This window comes from Melospiza melodia, chromosome 21, assembly GCF_035770615.1.
Source record: "Melospiza melodia melodia isolate bMelMel2 chromosome 21, bMelMel2.pri, whole genome shotgun sequence".
Classification (NCBI taxonomy): Eukaryota; Metazoa; Chordata; class Aves; order Passeriformes; family Passerellidae; genus Melospiza; species Melospiza melodia.
Genome location: NC_086214.1, coordinates 7,659,510 through 7,678,046, shown reverse-complemented (window position 1 = coordinate 7,678,046; position 18,537 = coordinate 7,659,510). Strand labels below are relative to the sequence as shown.

At 47.1% G+C, this 18,537-nt stretch overlaps 1 protein-coding gene across 6 annotated transcripts in view; it reads right to left on the bottom strand.

Annotated features, from left to right (window-relative positions):
* COL26A1 (collagen type XXVI alpha 1 chain) overlaps positions 1-18,537 on the bottom strand; it is a 169,602-nt gene that overhangs the window by 31,363 nt on the left and 119,702 nt on the right. For all 6 annotated transcript variants that reach the window (XM_063173885.1, XM_063173887.1, XM_063173889.1 and 3 more), the window contains 2 exons: positions 13,312-13,373; positions 630-783 (listed from right to left, as the gene is read on the bottom strand). In XM_063173885.1, coding sequence (XP_063029955.1) covers positions 630-783; positions 13,312-13,373 — 216 coding nt within the window. The remainder of the gene's footprint in view (positions 1-629; positions 784-13,311; positions 13,374-18,537) is intronic.

The window sequence follows — 18,537 nt, the reverse complement described above, 5'->3', positions numbered from 1 at the left end:
AGGGAGACTTTCTTATAAGTGTATTTTTTTTTCATGCCACAAGAGGGATCATAAAACAGCCCATTGCGTTTATGGCAAATTTAGAAAATATAAAGCAGACTGCAACTGATGCTGCTATTCATGGGAAAGTTTTTTGTCCTAATAAAACCAAGAATGACCCATGCAGCCCATTCCTCTACCCCCCAGCACTGCTCCCAGACCGGGAAACACAATTTGGTGCTCTGTAGGTAAGCAGGAACTGTCCCACTGTGATCCTGATGGCTCTCTGGAGTTTTCTCAGGAATGTTTTGATGTGTCCAGGCCTCGAAATCCTCAAAAAACTTAAAACAAGCCCACTGAAACACACAGTGGCCCTGTTGGGGTTAACAGAACTCAAACAGACCCAAATCCAGCTCCCAGCAGATGTTTGTGCAAACAGAAATTGTGGCTGCCACAGGCATAATGCAGCTTGAATGGATTTTTCCAAGCACATCCCTGCTCTGCTCTGGCTGAGCTCAGGGAAGGGCAGAGACCTCCCAACCCCTCTCCTCTGCAGCTCCCAATGACAGAGCAGACCCAGACTCCTTTCAGCTCCCCAAAGGCAGGGTGTTTGTGGGATGGGTGATTTGGGGAGAGCAGGCCAGCCTTACCAACAGCTGCCACGTTCTTCCTGAGGACGGTGCCGGGGTTCAGCAGGGGAAAGGCGTCGGGCAGCAGCTCCTGGTCCCACGTGGCCGTGGTGCCCGTGATGGGCAGGTTGTTCTCCAGGGCTGGGCTCCTCTCTGCAGCCTCCAGCAGCAGGATCTGCACAGGGCAACCAACACACACAGCTCAGCTGGCTCCCACAGCAAGGGGATCACAAGCCCAGGGTTGTGTTAGGTTGGAAATGGGGGTGTGAATTCTATTGCCATCTGTCAGAGCTGGGGCACTCTAGGGATTTCTAGCTGGTTAGAGTGACTTTGAGATATGTTAGAAAGTCTTTTTCCTCAGCCTGGTGCTTGAAGAAGGAGTCAGAGCTTTTCAGTTCTCGGTCTCAAGGTTCTTTACGTATCTTATCTATAAAACTTTTTCTCCTGTCCAGCCAAGGTCAGCTCAGCAGGACAGACAGAGCCACTCTGCCTGCCCCAGGGTGGTGTTATCTTTTTATACTAAAAACTACCTGTACAATATTTACAATTACCTTCCAATACCTATCACCTATGTTAAACAGTGAGCTTCTACTCTAAACCAATCTAAAAGTGCCAACATCAGAGCAGAAGATGGAGGCCAAGAAGAAGAAGGAGGAAGGCAGGACACAGCCAGATCCCTCCATCTTGCCCCCTGAATCTCCATTCTAAAAACTCTAAAAATATGTTTTTCACCCTGTGATAAATTCACTATCATTCTACTTAAACTTGTGGCTTGCAGATATTCATATAAGGTTGGTAACTTTTTCCATGGGTCATAATCAAAACCACAGGGGCATCTTGGGCTCTGTGCCAGAGTCTCTGAGCCCCTGGCAGGGATCTTGGCAGTCCAGAACAGCCAGAGGGATGTTCTGAATTCTGACAGGGCAGTTATCTTGTGTTCATTGGGCAGTTTTCTTTATCTCTGCCACAGCCAGCCCTCCCTCCAGCAGATCTCTGCTGTCCATGGCCACTGAGTGTCCCTGCAGGGCTGATCCAACCCCAGCATCCCATGGGGAGATGCTCCGCCCAGGGGAGGAGCCAAGCATTCCTGCCTGGATCCAATCTGGGCCTGGCACAGCACAGCAGCCTTTGCCCCCTGCACTGCCAGAGGAGCAGCTTTCTGCTGCCCTGCATGGCCAGAGGGAGCCCAGGCCCATCTGCAGCAGCCCTGGAGCTGCAGAGGAAAACTCCCCCCTTGTGCAGGATCCCTGCTGCAGCAGAGCCACAGCTGGCACTGCAGGAGGGCTGAGCCCCCCTGGGATGGGGCTGGGACACCCCCTGACACACAGGGGCAGGGACTGCTCTCACTCTGGCTGTGGTTTGTTTTGTATTACTGCATTTTCTATTTTTATTTTCTTCTCTAGCAAAGAACTGTTATTCCTACTCCCATATTTTTGTCTGAGAGCCCCTTAATTTCAAAATTATAACAATTCAGAGGGAGGGAGTTTACATTTTCCATTTCAAGGCAGGCTCCTGCCTTCCTTAGCAGACACTTGTCTTTTCAAACCAGGCCATGGGTTCAGCCCCCACATGGGCCCTTCCCTTTAGAGTTGGACTGGGTGGTCTTTGTGGGTCACTTCCAACTCAGAATATTCCATGATCTCTGACCTAGATGGTTTCAGACACAGTGTAAATTCCTGAGCAGGTCCTAAACTCCTCACCAGACAGGGCTGGGAATAACTCTGCTTATAGGCCACAGGATTTTGGCATAAGAGTTTTATTGGTTTTAGGAAATCAGCGTCAATTAGGAAGCTGCTGTGTTAATTGTGAGTGTGTCCCACACACACCCTCCTTGGGGACAGCCTCAATGCCTCCAGAGGAGCCTGGCCTCACGTGGGACTGTGTCCCTGGTGAGAAACATGAGAGCAGGAACTGAAGCTGCTGTCAGGGACACAGCATTTCCCTGGTGCTCAAACCAGAGCCAGAAAATCAGGAATTACTGACAGATGGGATGAGGTGAAGGGCTGTACCTGAAAGCCCAGGGTAGCAAACAGAGGATAAGTACTGCTTGTAAAGGCACAAATATCGACTGAATTAAAGATGATGGAGAAGATGAAGATTTTAGAGAGTTGAAGTACTTGAACTTTGAAGCAATTAAAAAAAATAAAAAGCAGACTATTTACTCAAGGAGCTTTGCTTAGAAGCAATAGGATATTATTAAAACTCACACCTCTCTAGGCCTTGCAAACACACACCTGCAAACAAACCCACATCCCAGCAGGCATCCCTGAGGTGTTTGGGCCATTTACAACCTTCTCTCCTTGGCAAACTGACCCCATGTTCCCCATATGGTCCAGGCTGTCCCTCAGGCTCTGCTCCCTGCCCTCTGGTAGCCTCTATGAAACTGGGAGTTGGTCTCCAACATGGGAACATTTTTCCAGGCATGCAACACTGAGGTTTGTTACAGCATCATCTTTTCCTTAGGTGGTTTGAAAACCACCTAAGCAATACTAATTTAGGGATAAGGGAAATAAAAGGGAAACTCAAACTTTCCATTAAATCCCTAGAAGTTTCAGCCTTTACACACTGTGTTGTTTTCACATAATGAAGTCACACTGCAATTACAAATGAGAGTGACTTGGCTCCACTTGTTTGTTTTTAACTTGCAATTATTACAAGGTTTATCACTTCTTTATTGCAAGGCCTGGTGAGAGCCAGCACTGCAGCAGCGCCAGGAATGATGAACTTCCTGCAGAATGTACTGGCCTGATGGGGGTGAATCAGAAACTAATTAAACTGGGAGCTGGGTTAAGTGCAAGGAAACTGAACCTCACTCTTGCAAACAGGCAAAATTCTTCCTTTATTGCAAGGATCTTTATTTACAGATCCAGAGTCCTGCTTTCTGAGTATAAAATGGAGTAAGGTCACAATGCTTTTCTTCACCAGGTATGAGTGATGCCAGGCAGGAAGGAATCAGTTCCATCTGCCTCTTGCACTCTGTGCTCCTACCCAGTGATTTATTCCTCAGACTTTCCAGGAAACGTGTTATCAGTTCAACAAACACTTAAGCATGTGCCTTACCATAATTGTGCTCAACTTCCACTGCCATGGGACTCAAGTGTGAGCTGAAGACCTTTTCTGCTTCACTTTATATTATTTATTATATCATCCTTTCACTTCCCCAGCAAACATCTGGATGTTGCCAAGATGTGCTCGGGTAGAGAGGCAGAATAAACCCTGGAGGTGGCAAATCAGAGGGGCTGCAGCCAGGGCAGGGTTGGGATGCTCCTGCTGAGAAGAAGGGGCACCCAGGGGCTGTCTTGGCCAGTGTTCTGCAGAGCTGTGGGAACAGGGATGTTCAATCCCTGCAGCCATGGTCAGGGCCCAGCAAAGCACAAGGGCCTGTGGCTCTGCCCAAGGTCACATCTGGAGTGGAATGGCTCCAAATCATTTTTATGGGTGATAATAAAAATGTGTTACCACATAATCAACACAAAACAGTGGCAACGGTATCCTTTTCATTAAAACAACATGTTTGAAATGAGCACTCTGCTGATAAATGCTGTAAAAGCTGTAAAGCCATGCACAGGATAATCCAGCATGCGCTGTTATAAATTGACTATATATACTCTGCAGTCATTAAGGCTCAAACCATAGGAACAAGTTTATTTTCCCTGGGCATGAAATGATACAGGTCAGGAAGTCTCCAGACTTGAAATTGCTGAGAAATTCTAGTTTTTATGATTAGGACTGAAAAATGCCCAAAAGAAATAAAGCAGAAAGAGGAGAGCTCTCACATCCGTGAGATCCACAGAGCCAAGCTAAAGAAGGAGAAGCACGAGGGATTTAGTCACATTCAAAAATCTCAAACTACACACAACTCTTTCAACAAGGAGTGTCCTCTCACAGCTCACACAGCACAGAGCACAAATGGGCTCCTTACACATTATTGCAATAGCACTGGAGCCATTCATCCACTTTCTGTCACATTCTGTTTTTCTTTAGGCTGCCATTGCTGTAGTCAGGGGACTTGAGGAGAATTCCCACTTTCATTAAACAAAAAAAAAGAAAGTTTTGAGCCCTCTGAGTAAACTGCTGGAAAATGATACCACAGAGGCTCACAGCCAGAAAGAAAATTAGCAAAATGTGCAGTGTATTAAAGTCTCAGTTACTAAAATCTTGGTATTTTCTAGTCAATAGGGTTGAGGTAGACAGAGGGATAACATCAAGGGAGGAATGTGTGGTTTTCACAGGGAATCCTCATGGCAAGCAGTGCCCACCTGTGCTGCTGCTACAACTTCCAACACAAAAGTTCTGCCTCCATGAAGAATGGAGGCAGAAAAGATCCTCATGCCAGCAGATAAATGAAGGGGGGAATGGTGGATTATGTCACTCACCAGCCAGCCAGGGAAGGCAGAGAGGAGGGCAATGGTTGCTGCCTGTGATGCCAGGACAGCAGATCCTTGCAGGACACAAAGACCCCTTTTCTCCTCACCTTGCAATGTGCACTCTGAGTTTAAAGACAGCCTCAATTCAGCAAAACCCTCAAACTTTTGTCTTTTTGCACTTATGGAAGGAAAAACTCAAATCAGCCTAAATGGCCATGCTGAACTGGAGCCTCTGGCAAGAGAGGGTTTGTCTCTGGCTCAGACCCAGGTCAGACCCAGCTGAGCTGGGTCAGGAGGCTGGAAGGGACTGAGATGGAGCCACCTCTGCTGCCAACAGCACACAGGAGCTGTGCTGGCTGCAGGAGCCGCTCAGAACATGGGGACCATCATGGGGACCATTTCTTGTGCATCAACTGTACTTGATGGCAGATTTTCTGTAAATATGTGGGTTAACAGGTAGAGGACTAGGCTGCAGATTGCCAGTGCAACCATTAGGGCGTGGTCATGGATTCCTATCAGTTCTTCTATGATAGGTGAGGAAGCATCTTGGAAGTTGTGGGTGGTTGGCCACGTTTGGGTAGAGATGTGCTGGGTTTTCACCTGCGATTTAGTCTTGCAAGGCTGTGTGATTGTTTTACTAACATCTCTTTATGAGGAAGAAGCGTAAGTGAGCGAGGCTCAGGGCCAGCTCCAGAGGCTGTGGGGTCACCCTGGGGCTCCCAGACCCACCAGGCCCCAGGGCAGGCTCTGGCTGCTGCTCCTCTCCCAAAGCCTGGCTGTGGATCCCGCTCCGCTCGCGGCTCTCCATGGGGACACGGGTGTTGTGTGCCTGGAGCTCAGGCCCAGCTTACTCAACACACCTCCTCCTTCTTCATCTGCCAGCATAAACTTTCTCAACTTCAGACAAATACCACATTTCTTGCATCAGATCAAAAGCTCAGGCCAGGGACAATGGAAATGGGAGGATGATTTTCATCTTCTGGAGATGTTCGGTGTCAGAGGACGTTTTTTGGCTTGTAGTGGCTTTCCAGAACCCTGTTTTTGTTGTTCCCACTCATCAAAAAAAAAAGATTTCACAAAGGCAGCCTCCTCCCATCATCTGCTCACATTCCTGATGTCCTGTAACTAGGTAGGTGTTAGAAACAAGGGAAGAGCAGCTAGGCTTCCAAAGATTTAAAAGTTGATATGACAGAGCTCAGAATGCTTTTTTCTTTGGATAAAAATCCAGATGAATATTATTAATTAATAAACAGGGGATATTTAGTCTCTTGAAGCATTGGTGGAATTAACTCCCTTCCATCCCTCTCTAAAAAGGAGGAAAAGAAACTGCATGAATCCAACTCATCAGCTAAAAATTCCAGTGTAAAGTAAAATTCCCTTGATCTTGTGGAGACACAAGCTGATTAATAATGGTAAATTACATAACTTGTTGGACAGATCTTTCTTCATAGCAAATTATTTGGCAATATAAGAGTTTTTTAATCATTCATCAAGACAGATCTAAACAGGGAGTTTGACAAAACGTGATGGGGAAGGTCTCTCTCTCAAAGTGGGACCTGTGAACACAAGGCTCCAGCACTGACACAAGTGCTTGGTTTCAAAAGCCAAAAGACATCCAGTAAGTGTCCACCAACATCTGAGGAACTGGCAGCCCAGAGAATCTGGGTGACTTCAAACTTAGAACATCTTAGAGGCTTTGGCCAAAGGGACAAGATAATTAGTGCATGGAGAGGTTGTTGTATTGATAAATTATGAGGGGAACACTAGCTGATGTCATTGTAGTGACTCAATGCAGAGCAAAAGGTGAGGTTTGTGTCACCAGATAACGCATGGAATACAGAAACATGGATAAAGGCTTCCATGAGGTAGCACAGTTCCTGTTCTTTCTACAAAGAGACCAGATTTCCGAAATCAGGATGGAAAATGCAACTCTTTCCTCAGCAGGTACCTTCAGGAGGGGAATCAGGGCAGAGAAGACACAAAAGCCCCGCTGCCCTCCCAGTTCAGACCAAACACAGGCACTGTTGAGCAGCTCCTCAGACCCTGGAGGCTTTGCTTGAGAGAACAGCTGGAGGGAAGGATTGGCTGTGCTCCTGCAAGGCACTGGGGAGCTCCTCTGAATGTGGGATTTACTCTGCTGCTGAGACCCCAGCCTAACACAGGAGCCAGATGGGGAGAGGATCCAGCAATTCTGTACACAAAGCACACAAGGGAGCTCAGAGTGAAATCAGATTCACCATTGTGCCTTTAAAACACCATATAAAAATACATGGGAGCTATAACCTTCCACCCTCAAAACCACTCCTCTGCCCCAGGTATTGCTGGGGATGTAGAAACACCAGGGGTGTGGAACCAGCCCAGCCTGGGGTGAATTTAGTCTTGAGCAAGTGCCCCCTGTTCCCAGCAATGCCTTTGGGATCAGCTCAGGGGTCACCTCAAGCAGGCTCAGGTGCCTCCAGTGCTCTTCTCCTCCACAGAGCTCTAAAAGCTGCTGGGAGAGAACAGAACAAGGGAAAAGATGAGGACATTGGGCCTTTCCTGGCTCACCTCAGTACAAATTCAAAGAAAAAGGACCCAAAGTTGTTTTTATCTCACAGTGATACTTTACTTATGAAGCTCCCATAGAATATCTGATTAGAATCAAGTGGAAATTCAAATCTTTGGACACCGAATTACAAAAGGATCTGAGCACATCCCTTGGGCTCCTCACACACCCCCCTTGATAAAACCTACTGTTTGCCCAAAAATGTCTTTATCTTAAAAAATCCAAGCTTGTAAACAGTGTTCCCAGGTATTAAACACACCAAAAGTATCCCCTAATGCAGACATTGGACTTGCTTGGCAAACTTGAGTTGCGTGTCAGGAAAAGAGAATTTTGCAAAGTTATTTTATGAAAATATTAAATCCATTTGACTAAAAACGCCAAACTGTAACTAAAAGACTTTGTGGGAGGGAATGGTGGATGAGGAGGCCTTTGCAGCCTTTTTGTTGTTCTGGCAAACGATTTACAGCATTGGCCAAACACATGGATCAGTCTTAGGGGACAGACTGCTCCTTCCATCCAACAGTGATAAGAAATAAGGTCCAAAAATCACTAGACTTTAGGAGGAAAGGATTTTAGCCATCATTCTGAAAGACAGCAGGATGCCCAAATGAGAGAAGGGTCAGTACCCAAACTGCCTCATCATCAGGATTATTGCAGAGCAGCTAAAAACAGGAGATGGATGCAAAGTTATACACAATTCAGTTTGCCGACCCAGTTTTGATTCATGGTTCCTCCTTGTAAGAATCAGTTAGGAAGTTGGATTTTATTCTTAGGGATATTTGAGTCACTAAGTTACTCAAAACTCAGCATTAAATTAGAAATTGTACATTATTCCACATTATTACTGCTACCAGAAACCAGCCAGTTATTACATAGCAACCTGTGAAACAACCCAAATTCTTTTTAAATTCAGTGTACTGCTGGAGAAACAGATTCTGCACAGAGCCATTAGGAAATAATACTAATACTACCACCTTCCTGTTCAGATAGGAAAGGAAATACCTGCTCATAGCTATCACATACAGAACATGGAAAATCCATGGAAATCCTTGGAGTATCAAGCAAGAGCTCATGTCCACCCTGCAGAGGCAGCAGCAGCCTCCCAGCCAGGCAGTTCTGGTTCCCCTCCCAATCTCTCTGCCATGTCACAGCACCGTGAAACATTTGCTATCTTCCAAATATTCCTCCCCTCCAGCAGGGAATTGTTTTATTGTCTATCAGAGAAAGGAAAGACAAACCCCATAAAACATCCCAGACAGCTGCCAGTATTTAATGTAACAGCCTGGGAAAAGAGAAATACAGAAACATTTCATACAAGTTATGATGTTTTACCATCCAAAGACAAGGTAGTGAAGGTGCTGTTGGTGATCTCTCCTAAATAAATGGGCTGATTTCAGAAAAATAACAATGAATTGATCAAATTCTTTGCACTCTACAAAGATTTTCTTTAAAACCTTTCAGAATCTTCTGGGGAGGGGGGGGGGATCACATTACAGGGGCTGTTTTCATGCAAAAACTATGCATGTCATTTATCAATCACACAATGAATCAATCAGACACTGGATGTGTAATGCTATCTCCAGGCATTAAAGCTGGAAGTGAAACACCACGAGCTTCACCAAAGCTGTGTCAGGAGATAAGGCTGGCTTAGATCAGCTCAGATCAAGTACTGCACTCCAACTCCAGCCCAAACCTGGGATTAATACTGCCCAGAGCTCTGTGGTGGTGCTTATTTAGAGAGAATGGGAGAGGAAAATGAGCAGGAATTTGTGTGCAGCTGCCTGCAAATCTGCCTGCAAATCTGCCAGCCCCACTTGCAGCTCTGCCTGCATCCCTGCTCCCTTTCCAGCCCTTCCTGCAGCCCTTCCAGCCCTGCTCCCTTTCCAGCCCTGCTCCCTTTCCAGCCCTTCCTGCAGCCCTTCCAGCCCTGCTCCCTTTCCAGCCCTGCTCCCTTTCCAGCCCTTCCTGCAGCCCTTCCAGCCCTGCTCCCTTTCCAGCCCTTTCTGCCATGGGCAGTGCTGTTTGCACTCCCCAGGTTTGTCTGGGCTCAGTCCTGTGACACAGGAGGGCAGCACCAGGCTCAGGAAATTCAGGAAGGGCTGAAAACACTTCCCACTAAGGGGCTGTGCTGGCTTGAGTGAAACTTTGCTATGAAATAAAAGCAGGGTTTGCTCTTTGGGAAACCTTTGCTATGAAATAGAAGCAGAGTTTGCTCTGCTGTCCCACCAATGATGCTCTCATGGGGTCAGGGGTATTGTGGGGGTGTAAACTCAGATGTCACAGGAGATAAAAAGGGTTGGCATGTTGGGGCTTGGGGAAGGGGTGCTTTTCTTCCAGTCCACAGCATTTCTTGTCCTGGAGCCCAGGGTGGGCACCATCCTCCCTGGCACAGGTGCTGTGCCCTGTACATTTCCAGCTCAGCACCATCAATCAGGCTCAGAACTCTGGCACTCAGTGGGGCTGGTGAGCACATGAGCTCCATCCTGGGGGGACAGTGTGGCAGCTGGAAACAGGAGATGAGGATGGAGCCTGATTCCATCTGCCCTCACCTCCCTGCCTGCAGAAACCCCTCCTGCAGGCACAAGGACATCCTGGGGCAGCACAGCAAGGTGTGAGGCACCTGAGGATTTGGTTCTGCTGCAGCTGAGCCATGGCTCAGCCTCTCTCCTCCCCAAGGGCAATAAAAGCACTGGTCCCTAATGACTCGTTTTTCATTCCATTTGCTCTGTGTTTATTTTTGCTTCTCACCTTCTGATCCAACTCTCATATTACTAAAATCAGAGGGTTGCTTTTATTACCTCATTTGGACACTGATCTTACAATTTGGATGAACCAGCTCACCCTTGTAATAGGAAAGATGAGACCATTGCTGGTTTTATCCCCATTTTTAGGGGGGCTGCTATAAAAGCTGAAGAGGAGTGGGAAAAGAAGAAATCTCAGGCTGTTTTGTCCCCTTGCCATCCCCTGAGCTCACCTTGGTCATTCTGGGCTGAAATTCAAAAGAGCAAAAGCAGCAAAGTGCCTCAGCTTCAGCTCCCTCCAGAGAGAGCAGCACTGTGGCAGGAAAATCCAGCTCTGCTTGTGGGGAAGATGAAATTCCATATCTGCCTTTGCAGAAAAAACCTGCAAAAATCCAGTGGGAAACAGCCTCTGGCACAGGCAGAGATGTGTGTGCCCATCCCACCTTCCTGGGCTCCTCAAAACAGCTTCAGGTTGTTGTGGTGAAGTGGGACATTACAAGAAGACAGTGTGGACAGCTGAGAGACAACTTCACATTCAGACCATCAAACAGGAATCTCCCTCCAAAATCCAGAGCAGGAATGCAGACACCACCAAACAAACATAAGCACCTTTTAAATGATGCTGGCTATTGTTGAACAATCACAACTGAGTTCATTAGATTGCTACAGAGATCAAACTGAACTTAAATTAACCTTGAAAAAAGGGGGAATCAGCACATTTCTCCTGTGTACAGCACCAGCAGTCGTGTGCTGTTGCTTCACTCTCTCTTTCATTGCTACAGTCAATTTTTGCAAAGCATCCACAGCTTTTCAAACAAAGTGGAAGCCAAAAGATTGATAAGGACCTTGCTGGGCTGTGCTGCAGAAGGTCTCCTTGCAGACACATGGTATTTAGTACTTCAAAAAGGAAGGCAATAACTCATTTTCCTCTGTAAAAGTGAACCCTTTTGATGAGCCTTGCTCCCAGCTTGGGTCTGTGTGGGAGCAGAGGGAAGTCAGGAGGGAAACCATCACAGCCACAGCACCAAGTGCCTGACTGCAGCGCTAAATCAGAGACACAGCACGCTCTGCCTGACTTCCCAAAGGGGTCTGGGCAGGTGGAACCTCCTTCCCCCTCCCCAAAGTCCTGCCAGGCCCCAGCTGAGCTGCCATCAGCCTTTACACCTTGTTACCTGTGCAAACCCAGGGCACACAGGGAATATTTCTCTGTCTGCTATGGGGTGTCCTGACCCACAGGGGAGCACTGACTTTGACCCTCATTCATGGAGAAAGTTTCCTAAACTCCAAAATAGACTGGAATCCAAAAAGTGTAAAATAGATTATAGAGAGTAGTGAGACATTGGTGAGACATTGAGGTTTTGGGATTTTTAGTATGTTGTGGATGGGAGCAAGATGGAGGGCACAGAGTGTCATCCTGGGTTTGTTCTTCCTTCTTCTTCCTCCTTCTCCATGGGTTTGGGTGGCATTTTGTAATTGGGCAGAAAAGTCTGCATTGTGGGCTCTCTGGGATCAGTTATTGAGTTAAAAAGGGAAATAATCTAGGTGTCAGCTCTTAATTGGACAGTTTAGCTTTAAAAGCCCTTGTACCAAGAGTTTGTTGGCCATTTCTGTGGTGCTTTACCAGCGTGCTGAGCCTGGTGTGGACAGCGTGCAAAACTCTAGATAAGGTAACAATAAACAAGAACCTGAACACTGAAAAGATCCAGTGCATCTCTTTCCTGACACAAAACCACTCCAGGAGAGTCAGGGGAGCCCCTGGGAGGGCCCAGGCAGAGTCCCAGAAGTTGGGAATCAGCAAAGGTACCCTGACAGTTCCCACAGCAATGCTGAGCAGCACAAGGCAGCAGAGGGGCAGTAATGGCAGGACAGGCAGGACAGACAGGACAAACAGGACAGGCAGGACAAGCAGGACAGGCAGGACAAGCAGGACAGGCAGGACAGGCAGGACAAACAGGACAAACAGGACAGGCAGGACAAACAGGACAGGCAGGACAAACAGGACAGACAGGACAGGCAGGACAGGCAGGACAGGCAGGACAGGCAGGACAAACACGACAGGCAGGACAGGCAGGACAGACAGGACAGACAGGACAGCCTCTGCTTGTCCTTTTCCAGTCAGACAGACAGAGAAAATCCTGGACAGCAAAGCAAGGTCCAGCCTGGGAGGGAAGGGCTGATTCACATCTCTCTGAGGCCAGGCCTGTGACTCACCTGCACTCAGGACTGCACACACAGGGGTCCCTCTGTCCTGTCCCTCTGTCCTGCCCTGCCAGAGGACCCCCAGCTTTGAGGAGGCTCCAGACTTCATTTCAGCACAAACAATTCCCAAATTACCATAATATCATGTACTGGCCTCAAAAACACCACACAACCACCACCTCCCTCCACAAAGGTTTCTCCCTAAATTCTTTTATGTCATTGATAAGCATCAGTTAATGAATAATAACAGCAGTAAATGCCTTAAAGGGACCAAAGCATGATAAGTAGCAGCCAGGAGTGGGCTGCCACAGGAGGGACCACAGATCAAAGGGGAATGCTGACTCAGCTGCTTTGTTGCTAGACTGGAACAATTTATCTGAATCCCAGTAGGTAGAAATTAAAACTATTTGTAGGGGAAAAAAACAAATTCACAATGTGAAGGTCTCCCCCTAATATTTGTCTCCACTAAAGTATGTATGAGAACCTCCCACCCTTCAGAAAAGGGATAAAAAAAGCAGGACTGGATTGTACTTGAAGAAATACAGCAGAGCAGAGGGAGGGCAGGTGGGACAGGCAAACAGTGGTAAATAAAAATTATGGCAACACTTGGCAAGGTGTTTCTGAGGTCTGAGCAGGATTTTGGAGGAGCTGGGCTGAGGCAGGGATGCAGCCATGTAGGAAGGGGAAGGAAGGAGCAGGGCGAGGGGCAAACAGTGCCTCATGTTCTGGGGCACAGCCCCTGCCATGGAGAGAGGAGGAGGCACTGATCAATCCAGGCCAGCCAACTCGATGTGTTTTTCACCAGAAACTCTTGGAAATGTTGGTGGAATAGAATAAAGGCAGCTCCTTACCTTGGCCTCCAGCGTGTTCAGCCTCTCGCTCATGTCAGCCAGCCTGGTGCAGTTCATGCACTCTAGAGAGAACAGAACACACTCATGTCACAGAGAGAACAAAACACAGCCATGTCACACTGCCAGCTGCTCTGTGTGCTCACACACAGCTCCAGGCTGATCCCTTTATCCAGGGCTCATGGAAAAGTGAGTCAAGATCAGTTATGGAGCAAAATAAATATTCAAATCCAGTGCACAGCTCACCAGGCATGTTACATGAACCTTGTTTGGGGATGTTCAGTGGGGCAGAGTGTGAAATGAAGGTCCCAAAATGCAGAAGGTAGATGAAATAAAAATCAGTTTTAAGATTTTTTCATGCTGCCAACCAGCATGGCCTGCTGTCATAGACAGAGACACTTATCCTGCCACTGGTGCACGCTGGTATGGTGTTGCAGACAACTTTTATGAAAAATCCTTTCTTTAGGATTTTTTCTCCTGAGAAGCTGAGAGGCCTCAGGAACAAAATGTAAACATTGATTATCTGCTGCTGTGGAATGCAACAGGTGCATCTGTGATTGGCCCATGTTGGATGTTTCTAATTAATGGCCAATCACAGTCAGCTGGCTCAGACTCTCTGTGCAAGACACAAGCCTTTGTTATTCATTCCACTCCTTTTCTAGTCTTAGCTAGCCTTTTGATTAAATCCTTTCTTCTATTCTTTTAGTATCGTTTTAATGTAATATATATCATAAAATAATCAAGCAAGCCTTCTGAAACATGCAGTCAGATCCTCATCTCTTCCCTCATCCAAGAACCCCTGTGAACACCACCACAGAAGTATTTAACTCTTGTGCTTCCACAGGGCTGGGAATGTTGTCCTGCAGTTCCTGAGCCCCTACAGACTACTCAGGTGCAGCTGAGGCTGCAGGGATGCAGAGGATGGTGGGGAAACCCAAAGGTTCTCTATGGCAAGGAATGGGTGAACATGGATTCTGCCCTGAGGGAACACCCCAATATTTGAGCTCTGCTGTCCCCCCAACAAGATTTGTCCCCTGTTGCACAAGGCCCCCCAGAGGACCTCTCCCATCCCCAGTCTCTTGCTGGCTTTGTGGAGCACATTGCCTGCCCTGGTGGCTCTCAGCCATGCAAAGATTTGAGTGCATGGCTTGGAAGAACAGGAAGCTGGGCTGTTCCACCCAGGTGATTTACAGGCTAAAAAGATTGTTTGAGTGCTAACAACAACCCACTGCATCCACTTTCCAAAGGAATTCTTACACTGGCCCTCTGTGAGGAGCTGTGTAGCTTCCCAAAGGAGCCAGACATAGATTTTCCCCCTCATAATATACAACGTTCTGCAGAAAAAGCATCTGATGCTTCAGGAACACTCAGATGGAGGGATTTCCTCACAGGTCAATACTGACATGGACTTTATTTTTATTTTCTGCAATAGATCTTGGGCAATCTCTTTTGGCTTGAATGGACCCATGAACATGCAAGTGCCATAAGTGCACAGTCCTTTGGGGAAGGAAATGGGTGAGGCTTGTTTGGTCTGGATCTGCTTGTGGTGTGTGAAACAGGGAATTGGTTCCTGTATGGAACTGGCTTCAGGCTTTTGATCTTGCTCATCCCCACAGAAAGATAAGAGTGAATAAATCCAGTGCTCCCAGGAGCCAAAAGAGGCACCAGATGTGTTACAGAGCAAATAAAACACAGAGTCTTATTCTCACTTCTGCTGGCTTGCAGACATCAGTAACTCCCACAGGTTTAGAGAGACTGACTTGAACTGCCTGGAAACCATCTCTGAGATGGACTGAGCACTTCAGGTCCCTCTGGAGAGCTCAGCTCATTAAAAAAGGGGGTTTGTGCCACCCCTGTGCACAGGGATGAATCAATCAGCTCCCCAGGGGAAGGACAGGCTTCAGAACCAGCACCAGTCCAGCAGCTCTCTCTGCTCTTGAAGAGCATCTCAAAGAGCCCTCTCAGGTGCATTTGCAATAGGAAAGGTTTGATTGAAATGGACACAGTGACAGAAGAGGAAAGAACCCAGCAGTGTCACTGCATGTGATATTTGTACTAATGTGATCTTCATGTCAGTGATGTTGAAACAGCCTGGGTCAGAAATAGAACTACTTAAATTCAGGCTGGATTTGATCTCTGACCCTTTCTGTTGTGAAATGCCTGGAAACCCAGATCCACACCCAAGGTACTTAGACTGGGCCCAAAAGACATTTAAATAATCCAGAAAGTGGATATCTTCATGCAAAAGACCTTACTAAGGCAAGAGTCCTGCCAACAAATCCATGTGACATTTATTTATCTGACCAACAGGCAGACAAGGCTTTGGAAGGCAGAGATGAGTGCTCAGGGCTGCAGAACTCTTCAGGGGCTGGAATCCACAGCTGTCCTTGCAGGAACACTGAGAATGGTGGTGACAAATCAAGCTAATAAATATCTTCCCTGAGCACGATGCTCTGAAGTATTTAGTGTCTGATCTTGATGGCTGCTGGTTCCAAGGCCTGGGACTGTGAAGCTGAATTTTCTGATCAGGGTGGAAGCAATCTGTGTTACTTAGAAGAGTTTGAGAATCTCACATCATTATTTCTCATGGAACAAATATAACACTGGGGCAAATGCACACACTCTCTGACCTGGGACTGCAGAGCAGACGCTTTCCATATCTGCAGAAATCCATCACTTGTTGCTACACAGAACCACAGTTTATTTCTCTTCTATTCCTAGTTGGCAGATTTGTATTTTTCCAGCTAAACTCTGAGAAAGGAGTTGTGATTTCACTCTACGAATCCCAACCTCAAAACACATGGTAGGATTTGTTTTAGAAATATTCCAGCAGGGAGGATAAATAATTGAGATAATGAACATGAGACAGTACCAGCATATCCTGTGACACCCAGTCTGTCTCCACAATAGACTGTCCCAGCACATCTCTCCCTTCCCATTCCTCCTTTCAGCTGGAATGCAACTGCAGGAATGGAAAATCCTAATGCAGAGAAGAGATGGAAGACTTCACATGCTGGAAAATAACAACCAAGGTACTCTGTACCAGCTGTGACCCCCTTAACCCTGACACAAAAGTTGATATTTCAACCCCTCTTTGATTAAAGATCAGCCTCCAGTGCTGCAGCTTTGCCAACAGGAGATGATCTGAGCACTCCAGATCTGAGCTGAGCTTCCAGTCTGGATACACCCCTGAGAGTGACCTAAAGCAGAGAGTGATGACTTCAGGTTCCTTGTTAACCTGGCACTCCTGCTTTGTTAACCTGGAATTCCTGCTTTGTTACCCTGGCACTCCTGCTTTGCATAATTTCATTATTAAATAGTTGCACACTTCAGTTTCTCAAGCCTGGAAGCCCCACAAGTCTTCAAACTCCTCACTCAGTTCCTAACAAGGACTGATACCAGCAGGGCTCTGATGATTTCAGCACTGTTATCACAGTGGCACTGAGGGCAGTCAAAGAGGAACCAGCCCAGCTTTCAGCATGGGGCACAGGTCAGTTTTGTGTGAAAAGGCAAAGAAACCTCCTGGCACCTCTGCCCCATTTCTCAGCTCTGACAGCCCACACTCATTTGTACACCCAGAGTCTCTGCAGAATAGTAAAAGAGCTTTTGGTTTCCCCACAGCCAGATGCTCAGTAGATATAAATTGCACAGCTCAACTGAAGTCAAGGGATCAAGGCTCTGTCTCTCTTTTTCTTGATGGATTGCTCCAAAATTTGTGTTTCAGAGGAGGTGGTTTATAGCATATGAAAGGGGGGAGAATTCTGGAATCACAAAGCCTTTGTTTAAACAAATAAAGTCTTTGCAGCCAGTTTTTTTTTTCAAGACCATATTTTGCTATTACAAGAAACTTCAGCCTTGCAGTGCAATGGGGCATAGCACACAGGCAGGCCCAGGGACTGAGAATCACATCTGCAGCTCATGCTTCAACCTGCTCAGACTCCAAACAAGGCACTTCCCCCCTCCCGGGATCACTTTCCTTTCATCCATTGTTAGCTTCATGTAAAAGCTTAATGTAAATGATCCAAGGTCAAAGGATGAAAAAGGACCAAATGTAACATATATGCAGAGAAACAAATAAAATATTAATTTTTGTGCCACAACTTGCCTGGCAGCTCTTCCCTGTCCATCTGATCTAGTCCAGCACTTCCATTGCATGGCCATGCACAAAGAGAACAGGCTGGGTGATCCCAGGGCAGGGCAGCAAACCAGAGCTGCCAACAGCCCGTGCTGGAGCTCTGGGGAGGCAACAGCAGCTCCATGGAACTGAACACAACAGCTCTGAGTGTGCAGCAACTGCAGCATCAGCTCCTGCAGCGCCACAGCCACAGCTCTGCCCTGACACAGCAGTGACACAGCTCGAGAAGGTCCAGCTGCAAGAACATTTTGTCTGTCAAAGCAAGCAGGAGAGCAGCTTTTCTCAGCAGACACCTTCCCCCAGGACAAGTTCAGAGCAGTCTCTGAGCAAATCTGGAAGAACTCAGCTAAATTCATCCAGTGCACCATGTTTCTTTGCAAAGAGATGAACTCAAAACTCCCAAGGGAAATAGGAAGCACCATTAACTCTGTGAGCACCCAGGATCTCATGCACTGATGTTTTATTGGACACTCTTGAGAGAATCCACCAGACCACTGACCCTTCCATCTCCTTACTGCCACACACATTAGACACTTTAGCCAGAAAAAGAGCAGTGACACTTTCTGACACTGGCACAGGAGGAATTTCAAGTCAAATTCCACAGCAGAAATATGAACATGGATCTTCTGTGCCTACCTAGGTGGCCCCAGCTGGGGGACAGCCAGCCTGGGCCTGCATCTCCACCTCTCTTTAATTTGTCTGATTTGACCCTTCCAGCCTTTTTACATGGTTACTGAGTTTCCTTAAGTAGTTTATGTTCTGGCCCTTTGCAAAAGCTTTCGCCAGCGCCTGTGAAGGATAGCAGGCCCAGGCCATAAATCACAGCCAACCTGGGATCTGTTTTTTCAACACATTTCCTTTAATGAGAGTCAGATGTTGGCTAGATAGGCTTTATTAATTGTGCTTGTTTAGAGCAGGCTGCGTGTGACTGGGTTTGAGCAGTGAAAGGCTGACAGCAGGCAGGGAGGGGATGGACACCTCTGTCACCCAGTAGCCTCTGGCCTGAGGAGCAAAGGCTCAGCAATCAAAGGGAGGGAAGGGCTCTGACCCTGGCCACAGCTCCAGCCCCAGTAAAGCCAGAGCAGGAGCTGTTT